Source organism: Sorex fumeus, unplaced genomic scaffold (assembly GCF_029834395.1).
Source record: "Sorex fumeus unplaced genomic scaffold, SorFum_2.1 ptg000098l, whole genome shotgun sequence".
Lineage (NCBI taxonomy): Eukaryota > Metazoa > Chordata > Mammalia > Eulipotyphla > Soricidae > Sorex > Sorex fumeus.
This window is the reverse complement of record NW_026606155.1, coordinates 76733328-76750588: the sequence shown is the minus strand read 5'-3', so window position 1 is coordinate 76750588 and position 17261 is coordinate 76733328. Positions and strand designations below refer to the sequence as shown.

The 17261-nt window shown below is 40.3% G+C and overlaps 1 protein-coding gene across 1 annotated transcript in view; it reads right to left on the bottom strand.

Moving 5' to 3' along the window:
* AVEN (apoptosis and caspase activation inhibitor) overlaps positions 1 to 17261 on the bottom strand; it is a 191048-nt gene that overhangs the window by 143669 nt on the left and 30118 nt on the right. Inside the window, exon 3 of the mRNA XM_056133962.1 lies at positions 8267 to 8444. Coding sequence (XP_055989937.1) covers positions 8267 to 8444 — 178 coding nt within the window. The remainder of the gene's footprint in view (positions 1 to 8266; positions 8445 to 17261) is intronic.

Below are 17261 nucleotides of genomic sequence, written 5' to 3'. Positions count from 1 at the left end.
GTCTCTAATGACTAATGAATATAAAAAAATTGTGTGAAAACATATCTTTTGTATGAAAGATTCCCAACTGGTAAAAACCTTCAGTAATATAAAAGGAAGATTATAAGATAAAGGTCAAGCACAAAATATTCTAATGAAAAAAGGCATTACACCGCATTTAAGGGATCAATATTTGCAGTGTCTGGTTTTGCTAAGAAGTTAATAGACCCCTGGCCAACAGCATAAAGACACAGACTTTCAGTTGCTTTCCAAGGAAGATTACTTTGCAGAAAAAGAAGGAAAAATTAAGTATAAGCTAAGAAGAAAAGAAAAAGAGGGGCAATAAATGCTTAATGACATCTCTACCAAAAAATATGGATGCTTGTTGAAATCTTTAGATGACAGATGCTCAAACTTGTTCAGAAGAGCCACAACTACATTTTCTCAAATACTGAGGAAATAAAATGCATAGACTTCATCCAAGAAGCAAAAGAGGGAATAATTCTAATTAAAGCGAAAGCTAAAGCTTCACAGGCTAAAGTCAAAGAAGCCAATAATGGACGCTGACAATGAAGAAACAAATAAGGGATGTGGGAAGTACGGGGGGGGGGGGGGCGGGGAGAAGTACTGAGGGGCAGGGGCGGGTGTGAACAAAATGAAGGATCAACAAGATCCCTAAACAAACAGAAATCAAAAGGTCACCATTTTAAAGAAAAAGAAGGAATTAAAGCTGCCCAGGCTGGGTGTGCTAAAAGGAAAGTCCAGTTTCAAGGCAAGCAAATGAAAGTGGGTTGTGATCAATGAAAATGACAAAGCTGGACTAGTGAACTGTAAACACAGTTTATTTTAATTTTTTTATCTTAATTTTATATTTATAAATTTGTTCACAATAATTTATCACATTCAATATTCCAACACCAATCCCACCACCTTTCCACCACCATTATTTTGAAGTTTTCCACCACCACCCAAACCTGCCCCAAAGGCAGGTCCTAAATAATTTATTTTGTATTGCTTGTTATAAATTATCCACTAAAAATAATCCCAAAAATACCCTTAGAGGAAAGTGTGTGAAGATTGTTGTATCTCACCCCGGAGCCATTAAGCCCTTGTATAAGAGATTACTAACATGCAAACACAATTTAAGATCCTCAGCTTTGGGGCTGGCATGATAGCACAGTGGGTAGGGCATTTGCCTTGCATGCGGCCAACCCAGGTTCGATTCCCAGCATCCCATATGGTCCCCTGAGCACCGCCAGGAGTAATTCTGAGTGCAGAGCCAGGAGTAACCCCTGTGCATCACTGGGTGTGACCCAAAAAGGAAAAAAAAAAAGCACAAGATTCTCAGCTGCTGTTATCTTTACAAATGTGGGGGATGGGTAGTAGGCTCACTCAATGTGCTATAAGAAACTATAGATATTTTTGGTTTGTTGAGACAGGTCAAAAGTTGCACTTGTTGCAGTGTTTGGAGGGGTGCACACTAATTTGGGGTGCTCACAGTAATGATTGCCCCACCAGTGGGCAACATGGCCACGTGAAATGATTCTGGGAACAAAACTCAGGGCTTGGCACATGTGAGAAAGGAATTCCATCACTCAGCCACATACCTGGCTGAAAAGAAAGGATATTTTATGGGGGTTGCCTATCTTTGTTTCATTATCCAAATTTTTAAACCTTTTTTAAATGAGCTATTTGTCATTGTATAACTGAAACCCAAGCACAAAAATTTATAAGTCTATAACTGTACCTCATGGTGTTTCACTAATTAAAAAAAAAATTTAAATGAATAAATAATTAAATAAATAAATGAGCTATTTGTGTCCTTTCTACTGATTCAAGTATCAAAGGGAAGGTTCTTTCATTAAATTGCATTTATAATAGGAGATATTAGTAGAAACTAACATCATATAAAAAAGAAAAAGAGATTAATCAATAAGAGCTAATACAATTACCCTTCTATTTCTTGGAGTGGGCAGGTGGAACAGTAAAAGTTTAATTTTGAAGTATAGGCTGTGGGAATTGAAAACAGAAATAAAACCACACATAAAGACAACTGATTTATGACAACAAATCCAGAGCATATAAGGAGCAAGGAAAGTCTACTTAATAAATGGTGTTACATCCAAAAGAACAAAAGCAACCTGTGTTGGCACAGATGTGGCGAGAAAGGGACCCTCCTTCATTGATGGTGGGAATGCCGACTGGTTCAGTCCTTTTGGAAAACAGTATGGACGATTCTCCAAAAATTAGAAATTGAGCTCCCATTTGAACCAGCAATACCACTCCTGGGAATATATCCCAGAGAGGCAAAAAAAGTATAGTCGAAGTGACATCTGCACTTGTTTGTTCATTGCAGCACTCTTTACAATAGCCAGAATCTGGGAAAAAAACTGAGTGCCCAAGAACAGATGGCTGATTAAAGAAACTTTGGTACATTTACACAATGGAGTACTATGTAACTGTTAGAAAAGAAGAAATCATGAAATTTACACACAAGTGGTACTACATGGAAAGTATCATGTTAAGCGAAATGAGTCAGAAAGAGAGGGACAGACATAGAAAGATTACATTTATCTGGGAAACATAAAGTAACAAAATAGGAGACTAACATCCAAGTGTGGCTGAGATTAGTACCAGGAGGTTTGCTCCATGGCTTGGAGGCCAGTCATACATGCTAGGGGAAAAGGGAGCACCAAATAAAGGGTGTTGGGAGGATCCTCCCAGGATGGGAGAAGCATGCTGAAAGTAGACTATAGACCAAACAAGATTGCCACTTAAGGCCTCTTTTGCAAACCACAACACCCAAAAGGAGAGAGAGAACAAAAGGGAATGCCCTGCCACAGAGGCAGGGTGGGATGGGGGGGTGGGGGTGGGAGGGATACTGGAACCTGTGGTGGTGGAAAATGGGCACTGGTGGAGGGATGGGTACTCGATCATTGTATAACTGAAACCCGAGCACAAAAATTTGTAAGTCTACAACTGTACCTCATGGTGTTTCATTAATAAAAATTAAAAAATAAAATAAATAAAAATATATTAAAAAAGGTAAAGGTAAAGGCCCTCCCGTTGATCGTCGATTTGCTCGAGTGGGCCCAGTAACGTCTCCATTGGAGACTTTGTTGTCTACTCTCCTCCCCTCCGCAAAACAGAGGTATTCTGGATATTTAGGAGGGGCCCAGTCAATGCTCCCCCTAGCTGGCGTCTTTTATAATAAAGGAAGGGGGAGATGTGGGAAGCTGGCCCTTTAACTGACCAAGGCCTAAGTGCCTGTGCTACGTGACCTGCAACAGGCACAGCCTGTGCCATGTGACTTGCAACAGGCAAGGCCAGTGCTAGGTATGGTTACCTTGAGGTATGGTGATAACAAGAAGTAACTATCTCTTGCCTAGTATGTGATGCCTATAAATCATACAGACATGGCCCTTTGTGTAACAAACCTCCCTAACCATATTTGGGCATGACCTTCTGTGTAGCTGCCTCACGAATGAATATATTCCCTGATTTCCCCCAATACTGTCTGTGCCTTTTTCTGTTTCTGAGCTGCATTCTGTCTCTTGTGTCTCGTGTTCATTCGGTCGGTCCTTCCCAGCACCTACGGATCCTAGGGCCACCTCCGCAGGCCGGAGAGTGGTCTGGCGCCCCCCCCCCCCCCCGCAACTGGCGCCCAACGTGGGGCACTGGTAGGGGGATGGGTATTTGATCACTGTATAATTGAAATCCAAGCACAAAAATTTGTAAGTCTACAACTGTGCCTCATGGTGTTTCACTAATTAAAAAAAAAAAAAGAAGGAAAAGAAAAAAAGAGAAAAAAATGGTGTTAGAGGCACTGGAGAGACAGTATAGGGGTGTTTGCATAGCATGCAATAGACCCCAGGTCCATCTCCAGCACTGCATACAGTCCCCTGAGCACAGAGCCAGGAGTAAGCCCCAAGTTCCTCTGGGTGTGGCTTCAAAACTATGTACAATGTTGGGGGGGGGGGGGGGTGGCGGGACTGGACAGCCATATGCAAAGAATGAAACTTGACCACTAACACCATTAATAAAAATCAATTCAATATGTGTTAAAAACTTAGGGTCAGGAAGGTGGTGAGCACAGACTGCGTTTGTGGGGCCCAGGGCTCCAAGGAGGAAGTAGGATGAAAGGGAGGAGAGGCTAGAGAAAATAGAGGGAAGGAGAAGGGGAGAAAGAGAAAAGAGAAAAGTAAATGGGAGACCTAAAGCCATAAAAATACAAAGAAGCAAACAGGTGTTATACTCCTTAACATCAGCCTTAAAGGTGTGTTTGGAGACTGGACCTCAAAAGGAAGGGACACAAAAGTAAAATAGTAAACAAGCGGGATAACATCAAACTAAAAGTCTCCTGCACAGTCAAAGAAACATATCAAAATGAAAACCTACTGAATGAAAGAAATATCTGCACATAATCCATGCACAAGGGTTGATTTCAAAATTACCAAGAACTCATTAACTCGGTTAAAAAACAATCAGATCTTAAAAATAAAACCAACGTTCTCAACAGACACTTCTCCAAAGACATATAGATGAAAAAGAGGCATATAATAAAATTCCCATCATCACTAGGAAAATGCAGCACTTCCCTAAAATAATGTGCTATCACTTCACATCTGAGAATGGTTATTAACCCAAAGACAAGAAACAACTAGGGATATAAATTAGTGCAGCCACTATGGAAAGCAGTATGGAGGAAATTTCTTGCAAATTTTAGATGGGAACTGTGAGCCTGCTTGGCCTGCAGGAGGTCCACATTCAACCCTGGTATCACAAGATCCCCTAAGCACCAAGTCTGGAGTAGCCTCTAAGCACCATCAAACATTTAAAAATTGAAATTCCAGGGGCTGGAGCGATAGCACAGTGGGTAGGGTATTTGCCTTGCACACGGTCGACCCGGGTTCAATTCCCAGCATCCCATATAGTTCCCTGAGCACCGCCAGGAGTAATTCCTGAGTGCAAAGCCAGGAGTAACATCCCTGTGCATTGCCAGGTGTGACCCAAAAAGCAAAAAAAACAAAAAAAAAAAACTGAAATTCCAAATGATCTAGCTATTCCACCTGTGAAGATTTACCCAAAAAAAAAAAATAAAAAATTCTATTCTGAAGAGTTATATGCACTCCTAAATCTATTGCACTAAGCAAACACTGCAAGAAACCTAAGTACCGTGCATCAGGTATGACACCTGCCTTGCACACTCCCAGCCCAGGTTCCAGTTCCGGCACCTCATATGGTTCCAAGTCCACCAGGAGTGATCCCTGAGTGTAGAAGCAGGAGTAAGCCCCTGCGCACTGTCAACTGTGGCCCAAAACCAAAATTTAAAAATCAGAATCATTCCATGAACTACAACCAGCCTACCGAGAGAACATCCTCAGTATGTTATTACAATATGCACCTGACCTCTAAAAGTCCACCAACAGAGACAGGAAGAGACGGCTGAAAAGGCTGCATGTGGGAACCCTGTGTTCAGCCCCCAGTACACAGCCCTGAAAGGGTAGCCCCTGGTCCAAAAGACTAAGTAAGTCAACTGCAACAAATATGAAGTTAGTATAGCAGCTTTTCATGGGCTTCTGGAATCATAAAAAGGAAATGATAAATCAGCAGCAAAGTGGGATGAAACATAAGCACAGTTAGAGAAACATGACAGTTGTGATCTCCTAATATTCTTTTTAAAGTCACTTGAGGAGAGATGAGAAGGCAAACAGACAGACAATAAGAAAAATGCATGAGACCTCAAGCATGCCGAGCTTTAAGCTTTAAATAAAATGCTTAAATAACCTAGCTCATAAGCCAGCAGGTGTACTTGCCTGGTTGGACTAGAAATTTGACTTGCTTTCAAACATTTATGTCCTACATTTATTGCCAAATACCATTCTAATCGCTAGCTACACAATATGTTCAATTAAATTCAAAGAGAGTCAACCTTTTAATTTTTTACACCATCTCAATTTTTCCCCCAAATCTTTTAGCAAAACGGCTGATAAGAACTTAAAGTAACTATTAACACCACATTTGACCCCCCCCCCCCCGCCACACTGTGAAGTAAAGTGCTTTACAACCCCATACTTTGCCAAAAAGTGGTTAACAAGGGAAAACAGAAGCTGCTTAGCAAAGAGAAATGAGTTGTAAGTCCACGATCAGCCAATGAGTTGGAAGTCATCAGCACAACCTGCCCTCAAGTGGTTTTGCTAGATGTAAACAGAACATGACAAAGTATTGAATGTGCTCTTCCACTGAAACTCTCTCTCCTCTGCTCAAAAGGTTTACTGTATTAAGTTGGAAGGAGAACCCATTACTGGGTGATTTTTAGCCTGCAAAGGTATTCAAAAATACAGGCAGGTGAGAAAAAAAGAAAGGTAGAATGCAGCAGGAACATTAAAAAAAAATGGGGAGAGAAAGAATTCAAAACAAACTATAAAACATGCTTTCATTTTCCTTCTCTACCTTTCAAATCTTTATTCTTTAACTTTTTTGAACCTGGCATTGGTATTTTATAGGAGCTATTGTAGATCCACATACAGTTGTTAAGAAATAATGGAGAGCAGGGGGCCAGAGCGATAGGAAAGCAGGTAGGGTGTTTGCCTTGCACATGGTCAAACCGGGTTCAATCCCCAGAATCCCATATGGTTCCCTGAGTACTGCCAGGAGTAATTCCTGAGTGCAGGGCCAGGAGTAACCCCTGAGCATTACAAGGTGTTCCTTCCACCTGCCCCAAAACAGGAATAATAGAGAGCTCTCCAATATACTTGGTCCTTTTCCCAAAATGACAATACTTTATGAAACCATAGTATAACATCACTCATAGGATGCTAACAGATACACTCCAGTCTTGTATGCATTTCCCTGGTTCATTTATCCTCACTGGTTGTGTGCATTTCTAAACAATTTTTGTCACTTGCATATGTTTATACAACCATCACCAGGGTCAAGATATTGAAAAGTAGAGCATCACAAGGATCCTTCAAGTTACTCTTACGACCAGATGGCCCTTCTCAGCTCCAATCTCTCACCCTGAAAAAGCACTAATCTAGCCTCCATTTTTATAAAAATTCTTATACCAATAAAAATAAAATTTTAAAAATAAAAATAATTTAAAAATTAAAATAGTAAGTACTATAGCACTGTCCTCCCGTTGTCCATCGATTTGTTCAAGCGGGCACCAGTAATGTCTCCATTGTGAGACTTGTTACTGTTTTTGGAACATCGAATATGCCATGGGGAGCTTGCCAGGCTCTGCCGTGCAGGTGGGATACTCTCAGTAGCTTGCTGGGCTCTTTGAGAGGAGGAATCGAACCTGGGTCAGCTGCATGCAAGGTAAACTCCCTACCTGCTGTGCTATCACGCCAGCTGCAGTGATAGAATAGTAGGTAGGGCATTTGCCTTGCAAGCGGCCAACCTGGGTTCGATTCTCAGCATCCCATATGGTCCCCCCGAGCACCGCCAGGAGTAATTCCTGAGTGCAAAGTAAGGAGTAACCCCTGTGCATCACCAGATGTGACTCAGAAGGAAAAAAATGAATCTTGGAACCAAGCAGCTCGCTGCAGGGATGGCTCCAGACCCTAATTATTCAAATTATTCAAAGTAGTAATAAACATAAAAATTCTTACACCACAGGTCAGCAAGAAGTAGCCACCACGTACCCCAGTCCTGCTCCATCATTTCCTGTGCTAGTCTCTCTAACTTCACACAGCTGCACTCAAGGGGAAAATAATCTTAACCAAGCTGGTCATAAAAGAAATGAGCTAGCTTTGGGGCTGTTTTCAGTTTGTTCTATATTTTTGCTTTATTAACAGAAAACCTTCCAAAAGCAAGGCAGACAAGTTTTGATGGTAAGTTGCACACAGTTCTAGTTTTAAGTACACATATACTACATACATCTTCCTGACTATAAAAGAAGAAATATATACATTCTAGAGATTTTGGAAAATTTTAGTTTAATATAAGTACTTATTTCTCTTCACTTTAAAAAAAAAGAGAGAAAATACTATTCAGACTATTCAAATTAGAGAGGTAGAGTTTAGCATTTTTCATTTCTAAAAAGCCTCTTAACCATTTTATCAGAACTTAAGTCATTCTACATTAGTACATGGAAATACTAACTTTCATTTAAAGGTCATTTTTTCCCTTGCAAGCCATTGTTCTTTACTTGGACTTTTTTTTTTAATTTTAAAAAGAACCAAGGACGAATTGTTAATTAATTAAATGCGATTGCAAAAAGAACATAAATGTCTGCCACTTTCAAAGCGCCAAGCAGTATGCATGCAGTTGGAATTCATACCTGCAGAGCTGAGGAGAACACTAAAATCTGTTCCTCTCTGGGACTCTCCACCTTCATTATCGACCTCTTTTTCAATATCTTGATATCGATCCCAGTTAGAAACTACTTTTCTTTTAGAATAATTTCCATGTTCATCATTCTCTTCTCCATAGGTTTCTGCATCACTGTCATCTTCAACCTGCAACCATTAGAGACAAATCAATAAGCAGACAGTTGCAATCTTGACCTTAGACTGGGTGGTACAATAAAACCAAAAAATAGTGCATAGGTATCACAATAAAGAGCAAATTCACAGGCCACACTCCCTAGGAATGGCATTTCAGAAGAATCCCCTATTATCGAAATGTACAGTACTACACTCAGAGTAAACTTCCCATTTAGCTTTGAAATAAGAAATCTGAGAAGTTCTCACCTAGAAACTTGTGTGACTGACATCTCTAAAGTCTATCCCCAGTGCATCCTATTTCAATCTTCCTTTCATCCGGTTGAAATGATCAGTAATCGTCTTACACTGAAAGGACTTTAGGAGGGAAATCAAGTCCTTCAGTTTACAGTTTTCACATTCCATGAACATATTTTATATACTTTTAATGGGAAATCTTCTCACTGATGTTCTAGAAAAGTTTATGGGTGGGCATTAGAAAGCTATCTGAGAAATTATAAGAGATAAAGGACCTAGTTTCTTTGTCAAATAAATTGCAAGGAGGGAGATATGAGTGAGGAGGAAAGAAGTAGGACTGGAGCGATAGTACAGTGGGTAGGAGGCCTGCCTTGCTTGTGACCAACCTGGGAAACCTTAGTACCCTATATGGTCCCCTGAACCCTGCCAAGAATGATCCCTGAGCACAGAGCCAGGACTAAGCCCTGAGCAAAGCTGGGTATTGCCCAAACAGAAGAAAATATGACGTTTTACTTGTTATTTAATGTGAAGTCAATACTGTGATATTTTTCAACATACTGATTTTTAAATAACTTAAAATATTTATGAATAGAAAGATATGGCATATAATATTGACTTCAGAATAGATGGAAAGATGGAGATGTGGCCCAATGTTAGAGAACATGCATGATTCAATCCCCCGCACTGCAAAAAAGAAATGTTAATATGGGGGCTGGAGCAATAGCACAGCGGGTAGGGCATTTGCCTTGCACACGGCTGACCCAGGTTCAATTCCCAGCACCCCATATGGCCCCCTGAGCACCGCCAGGAATGAATCCTGAGTGCAGAGCCAGGAGTGACCCAAAAAGCAAAGAGAAAGGAAGGAAGGAAGGAAGGAAGGAAGGAAGGAAGGAAGGAAGGAAGGAAGGAAGGAAGGAAAGAAAGAAAGAAAGAAAGGTTAATAGTGGAGAGCAATGACTTGGAAGGGGAAAAAATTAGACTGGCATAATGGTTAACTGCTAAAGCTGGATGTTAAGTGTATGGAAATTCATTATATTATCCTATTATATATATATATATATATATATAAAATCCTTATCAAGAAAAATATTTGTGAAATGTACTAAACCAAGACGTCTGTACAGATAAATTTGTATAGACTTTCTAAAATAAGTTTTTTGTCAACAACACAAAAACAGCACATGTGTATTTGCAGAAAATTAGGAGGGAGAGACCAACAAAATCAACTCCACTACGTTCTGATCACCCAGAGAGTACCAGTATTTACACCTTAGTGAATATATTCCCAAATCCTTCTCTATGTATATTTTTACATGTACTTTTTGTGAATAAAGTATATGGAGTGGTCGTTTGCCTTGCATGTGGCCAACCTGGGTTCGATTCCTCTATCCCTCTCAAAGAGCCCAGAAAGCTACCAAGAGTATCCCGCCCACACGGCAGAGTCTGGCAAGCTCCCTGTGGGTATTCAATATGCCAAAAACAGTAACAACAAGTCTCACAATAGAGACATTATTGGTGTCCGCTCTAGCAAATCAATGAACAAAGCGAGGACAGTGCTACTTTTTGTGAATATATTCCAGTTTTTTTTCTACATACATTTTTACATATACTTGTTGTAATAACCAGATTCAAAGGGGAGGAGCAGGTCTGAGCCACACCTAGCATGGCTCAGGACTTACTCCTGGCTCTGTGCTCAGGGATCACTCCTGAGGATCAGGGGATCATATGAGATGCCAGAGATAGAACTGGGGCCAGTTATGTACAGTGCAAAGCAAGCACCTTAAGCCTTAGTATCTCTCTGACCCCATAACCTGATAGTTTCATACCAAATTTTGCAAACTAGATTTTATACCTCCACCTATTTCAGTAAATTTCCATAACATTCATAGTACTTCCTATTTTCCCTGATCTAACATTTCCATTATGCTGGTTTGTCAAATCCAATTTGACAATTCAAGACCATTCATTATATCTCAAGATTTATTTCCCAACTCTCTTTGAGTCAAGCATAATCTCTTTTTTTATTCATTTGTCTTTGTCAGGGGGAGGGGGTTACAAGGGGCTGGGGGTGGTTTTGTTTTGTTTTGGGGGGATTTTAAGCTATAGTTATGCTCAGGGCTTTCTACTGGCTATGTGCTCATGGGTTATCACTGGTGATGGCAGGGACAGAATCAGGATCCGACACATACAGGCTAGATGTTCTCTCCCTCTCTCCCACTCCCGCTCTCCCCCTCCCTCTCTCCCTTCTCTTCCCTCTTCTCCCTCCCTTTTGTTTTATTCTTGTTTTGCTTTATTTTTCAGTTTGGGGGCAGTACTCAGGGGTCACTCCCTGCTATGTTCAAAGAATTCGTAGTATCAGGGATCAAACCAGGGGGTCCTACATGTAAAACTTAAGCTTTGCACCACCTCTCTGGCCCAAATCTCTATTTCTTCACACTGATTTATCAAAAACACCAGTACGCACAGAATGCAGGACCGTCTTCTTATATGGTACTCTGACCCTTCTGCTACATCACATAAAATAATATGACAAATGGCTAGACCATCATGAGCAATGCTAAGGTTAACCACTAAATGTAGATGATAAAGTCTGAGCTACCCAATGTACAGATGTTTTCTTTTTTGTGGCTAGGAAATTGTGCAGTGTTCTTTTAGTTCACTACAAATTTCTATTTTCCCATTGACTGAACAAACATAACCACAATCAAAACCCCTTACTTGAATCAAACTTCACACCCTTTCATGAAATGAAGTTATTAACCTTCCAAGATGACTTCCATCCCCCAAACATTATAGCCTCCTTGAGAGCACAATAAAATGGCAACTGACGGTATAACCTAAGGATTACAAAGGCTTTCTGAGGCCTAAAGGATTTGTGCCAGCCCCATAAGTTCCTCATAACTAAAAGATGCTGGCAGATTAAAAGACTGAAGAGCTCTTCTACAGAAAGATCAAACACTATGGACATTCAAGGAAACAGCTTTGTGGGGACAGAGCGATAGTACAGCAGATAGGGTATTTGCCTTGCACACAGCCAAACTGGGTTCCATCCTTAACACTCCATATGATTCCCTGAGCCCACCAGGAGTGATGCCTAAGAACAGAGCCAAGAATAAGCCCTGAGCACCACCAGGTGTAGCCCCCCCAAAAAGACAAGGAAAACAGCTTTGTAACTGAGGAGAATTTGAAAGACAACCACAGCTGAAAATGCTAACAGAATTAAGCTAGGAAAATTCAATATTCTTTTGTTCCCCCACTGGGTAAACAAAGTTCAGAATGGCTTCTCCAGTTATGAAACTTCTGAATAAAGCTATTATACATGGTAAAAACATAAACCTTTGCAAAATTATTAGCTTGATTTGAAGGAGACAGGCTCTGAAACTGCTGAGCAACTATTAACAAAGAAACAAGCACTTAAATGGGAAACAAGAGACCCAGACAGAATTACTGGCCCTACCATCATCATCATTTAATATTTACAAAGTGTCTATAATACGTTGGGCTTCACAAAGCTGAATGACTCACTAATCTCTAATTCAGAAGAATCACTAAGTAAGGATCTCATTACCCCACCTACTGCAGAGACAAGAGTGGGCATTAGCCTCAGTCACAAGAGGATATTAAGAAGGAATGAAGTTTATGAGATATTTGCTCTAAGTTAGAAAAAGGGGCATCTTTATGTTTAAGGAGAAAAGAGATAGGTCAATGGGCTGAAATGCATGCCCTGCAAGCAGGAGTCCCAAGTTTGACCCACAGGACCACATGATCCTTCTGAGTACTGAGGAAACCCTAACCATGGCCACGTGGACCCCCAAATCCAAAATAACTAAATAAAAGGGGTCAAAAAAATTCATGTTTCATTCATTTGTAAAAATACAGGACAGGTGACAAAAAGATAGTATAAGAGTTAAGTCACTTGCTTTGCATGCAGCCAATTGGGGTTCAGTCCCTGGCAGCACATATGATCTCCTGAGCTCACTGCCAAGTGAGCTCTAAGCACTGCCAGGTGTGGCCCAAATCAAACAAAAAAAAATATGCGATAAAATAAAATCGATGGGGGCTGGAGAGATAGCAAAGCGGGTAGGGCGTTTGCCTTGCACGCGGCCGACCCGGGTTCGATTCCCAGCATCCCATATGGTCCCCTAAGCACCGCCAGGAGTAACTCCTGAGTGCAGAGCCAGGAGTAACCCCTGTGCATCGCCAGGTGTGACCCAAAAAAATAATAATAATAAAATAAAATAAAATTGACAAAGCCCCAAAGAAAAAGGGCAGAACAAATAAGAAAATATTGATGTAAACAATACAAAAACTGTGATTATAAACAGAAAAGCCATCATTATTTTAAAAATTGGTCTTGTGTACATTGAAAACTGTAAGAAAAAAAATAAAGAAAAAAATATACCAAAAAATGTCCATGCTTAAAGATAAAAAAAAATTAAGATGTCTACACTACCCAAAGTAATTCTAGCTCAATGTAATCTTCATACAATGGCATATGTTGTAGGAATCCTGAAACTTTTATGGGACCACAAAACCTGGATGGGGCCCAAATAGCCATAGCAACTTTGAGAAAAAAGAATGAAGCTGGTTGCATCAGACTCCTTGACTGCAAAGTATTATCATCGGAACAGTACAGCACTGGCATTAAAACAGAGACATAAGGGCTGGGAGGTAGCAAAATGGTTAGGGCTCATGCCTAGGATGCAACTTCAATTCCCAGCATCACATCGTCTCCTAGCATCAAGCATTATCAGATAGTCATAGAGACTCCCAGCACCACCGGGTGTGGCCCTGATGGCCCCTGAGCAAGTGGCCCAGGGCCTGAGCAGCAGCGCATTCTCTGGTCCTTGCACTGAACCTCTGTCTACCTGGCCAAGAATTGCTGGTGGGAATACCACTCCTGGGAATATACCCCGGAGAGGCAAAAAAGTATAGTCAAAGTGACATCTGCACTTGTTTGTTCATTGCAGCACTCTTTACAATAGCTAGAATCTGGAAAAAACCTGAATGACCGAGAACAGATGACCAAAGTTAAAGAAACTTTGGTACATCTACACAATGGAGTACTATGTAGCTGTTAGAAAAGATGAAGTCATGAAATTTACATACAAGTGGTACTACATGGAAAATATCATGCTAAGCGAAATGAGCCAGAAAGAGGACAGACATAGAAAGGTTGCATTCATCTGGGTAACATAAAGTAACAAAATAAGAGACTAACACCCAAGAACAGCTGTGATAAATACCAGGAGGTTCACTCCATGGCTTCAAGGCCAGCCACACACTCTAGGGATAAAGGCAGCTCAGATGGAGAAGTGAGTACCAAATAAAGGGTGCTGGGAAGATCTGCCCAGGACAGGAGATGCATGCTGAAAGTAGACTCTAGACTGAATATGATTGCCACCCAATGCCTCTTCTGCAAACCACAGCACCCAAAAGGAGAGAACAAAAGGGAGTGCCCTGCCACAGAGGCAGAGTGGGATGAAGGATGGGGGGTGGGAGGGATACTGGGATTGGTAGGGGTGGAGAATGGGCACTGGTGGTGGGATGGGTATTCAATCATTGTATAACTGAAATCCAAGCACAAAAATTTGTATCTCATGGTGTTTCACTAATAAAAAATAAAATAAAAAGAATTGCTGGTGGGGCCTCTGGACTCCAGAGCCCTCTGGACTTCACCCCTCCCCTGAAAAATGAAACAGATAGAGATTAATGGACTAGAACAAAGCACCAAATAATCCCATATATGTGTGGCCAGTTGCATTATGGAAAAGTAGCCAAAACCATACAAATGGGGCAAAGGTATGCCATTTAAATAAATCTAGGAAAACTGGAGAGCCACATACAAAAGACAAAACTCAGATCCTCATGCCATATCAAAAAAAAAAAAAAGCAAGACCTGAACCCACCAAATACAGAAAACATAGGGAGTAACTTATTCATTTTAGGCTTGGTGATGCTTTTTGGGATTTGTCAACAAAAGCAAAAATAAACAAGTGAGACTATATCAAACTGAAAAGCTTCCGCGTAAGCAAAAGAAACCATCGACAAAATAAAAAGGCAATCTAAGGAATGGAAGAAAATAATTACAAATCATATCTGACAGGGTGCCACCCCATAAACTTATTTTTAAATCTTCCAGAAAACAGAATTCAATGTGTACATAATCATATCTGTATATTTTAGAACAGAATATAAAGGAGGTGAGTGGGAGCAAAACTGTTAGAAAATTCTGAATATAGGGACTCAAATACACAGAAACAAATGAAGAAAACTACAAATACAAGGCTAGCAATAGCTATAAATATATGCTTATTCTTTATCCTGTCATGCTCTCTAAAAGATATAAAATTATGGTAATAAGTAGGACAGCGCATTACTGGTGTTATAACACACTGAACAATGTGACAGCTAAAAGAAAAAAAGGAAACAGTTCTATTACAGTAATGCTTCTCTATCTCATTGAAATTGAGTTCAAATAAATCTGAAGCAGGTTCTGATAGGTACAAATATATCTGGTAATCCTTGGAAGAATCACTATGACTTTTTTTTTTTGGTGGGGGGTGGGAGGGCATATCAAAAACACATACCCAGCAAGTGCTCAGGACTTACTCCTGTCTCTGCACTCAGATTACTCCCAGTAGTGCTCTGGGGACCAGATCAGCTCTGTGCAAGGCAAGTACACTACCTACTGTACGACCTCTCCAGCCCAGTCCTATGAAAACAACTTTTAAAAGGTGGGGTGAAATGGGCCAGGGATAGTTCAGCAATCAGGAGCATATGCTTTGCATGCTCAGGGACCCAAGTTTGAATCCTGGCACCACACATTCACCACCTCAGACAAGCTGGTAAAATTTGAGACACTGAGTTGAAGAGATGGTACAACGGTATCTCACACACAGCTGACCTGAGTTCAATCCCTGGCACCACATATGGTCCCCTGAACCTGCCAGGAATGAAGCCTGAGCTCAGTAATTAAGCTATGAGCACCAACCAGAATAGCCCCTCCAGAAAAAAAAAAAAAGAAAAGAAAAAAGCAAAGAAAACCAAACTTTTTTTGAAGTTATTAATGAAACATAACCAGGCAAGATCCTATTTAAAGTCTTTTATACTCAGGAACCTAGCTTTTGAAGGTCTACGTTCCATTTGGAGTACAGGGACAGAGAAAAGACTTTCCTTTTGAACCTAGTAAGGATGTTGAAAACAGTCTCTCACAAGGATTTTATTAAGACCTACATTCCCTTGACCCAGCAACTCCACTTCTCGAAATATGCCCCAAGGGCCCTATAACAAAACGGAGAAAAGACATTTGCACCACTATGTTCTTGCAGCTCTATACACAATAGCCAAAATCTGCAAAGAACCCAGTTGTTCAGGAATAAATGACTGAATAAAGAAATTATGGTAGATAAACACAATAGAATTATTACTCAGCCATAAAAAAAAGTTACGAAATTTGCTGTTAAATGGAGGGACCTGGAGAGTAACATGCTGAGTGAAATCAGGGAGAAAGGGAGGGAGAAAGACCAACACAAACTGATCTCTCTCATATGTGGGAATATAAGGAAACATAATGGTGGAATAACAACTACCCAATACAGTGGAAACAAAGAACATGAGAACTGGTATTCAATAGAGGGGCTGGGGGATAGGACAGGGAGAAGGCAAATGGTGGAGGGAAGTTCAACTGGGGGGACGAGGTGGTGCTGAAAGGGGTAAAGTGTTACTATGAAACTGTATCAGTAACAATATAGTAAATCACAGTGCAAAAAAATTATAGACAAGTGCAAAAAATTATAGATATTATATGTATATATACACATATAACTATACATATATATATATACATACACACAACACATATTTAAAAAGAGCCTCTGTAGAAGCAGACTAGTGGATGGGAATCAAATGGGGTTGGAGGAAATTGGTAGAGGTAAGTGGACACTGATGAAGGGACTGGTGTTGTAACATTGCACGCCTGAGGGGCTGGTCTGATAGTACAGCACGTAGGGCATCTATGTGGCCTACTAGAATTTGATTTCCAGCATCCCATATGGTTTCCTGAGCAATACCAGGAGTAACCCCTGTACATTGCTGGGTGTGACCAAAAAGAAAAAAAAGAAAAAAAAATTGCATGCCTGAAACCCAATCATAAATAACTTTGTCATTTCATGGTGATTAATTAAAAATAATTTTTTTTTGATTTTTTGGGTCATACCTGGCAATGCTCAGAGGTTACTCCCAGCTTCACACTTCAGGAATTACTTCTGGCAGTTCTCAGGGATGCCAGGGATCGAACCTCAGTGGGCCATATGTAAGGTAAAAACCCTACCCACTGTACTACTCTCCACCCACCCCCCCAAAAAAAATTTAAAGACCTACATTCCTCACAAAATAATGCTGTCACTGAACAAAGCCAATGAAACAGGAAAATATCTAACAGAACACACTGAAAGTCTTAAATGTCACTGAAAACAAACTTAAATATTTAAGAAATAATATTCACCAAAAAATTTTATGTGTATAATTAGAAAACTGCATTAATTTAACCTACTTTACATATTTTAATGTTATCAAATTCTCAAATATCACTAA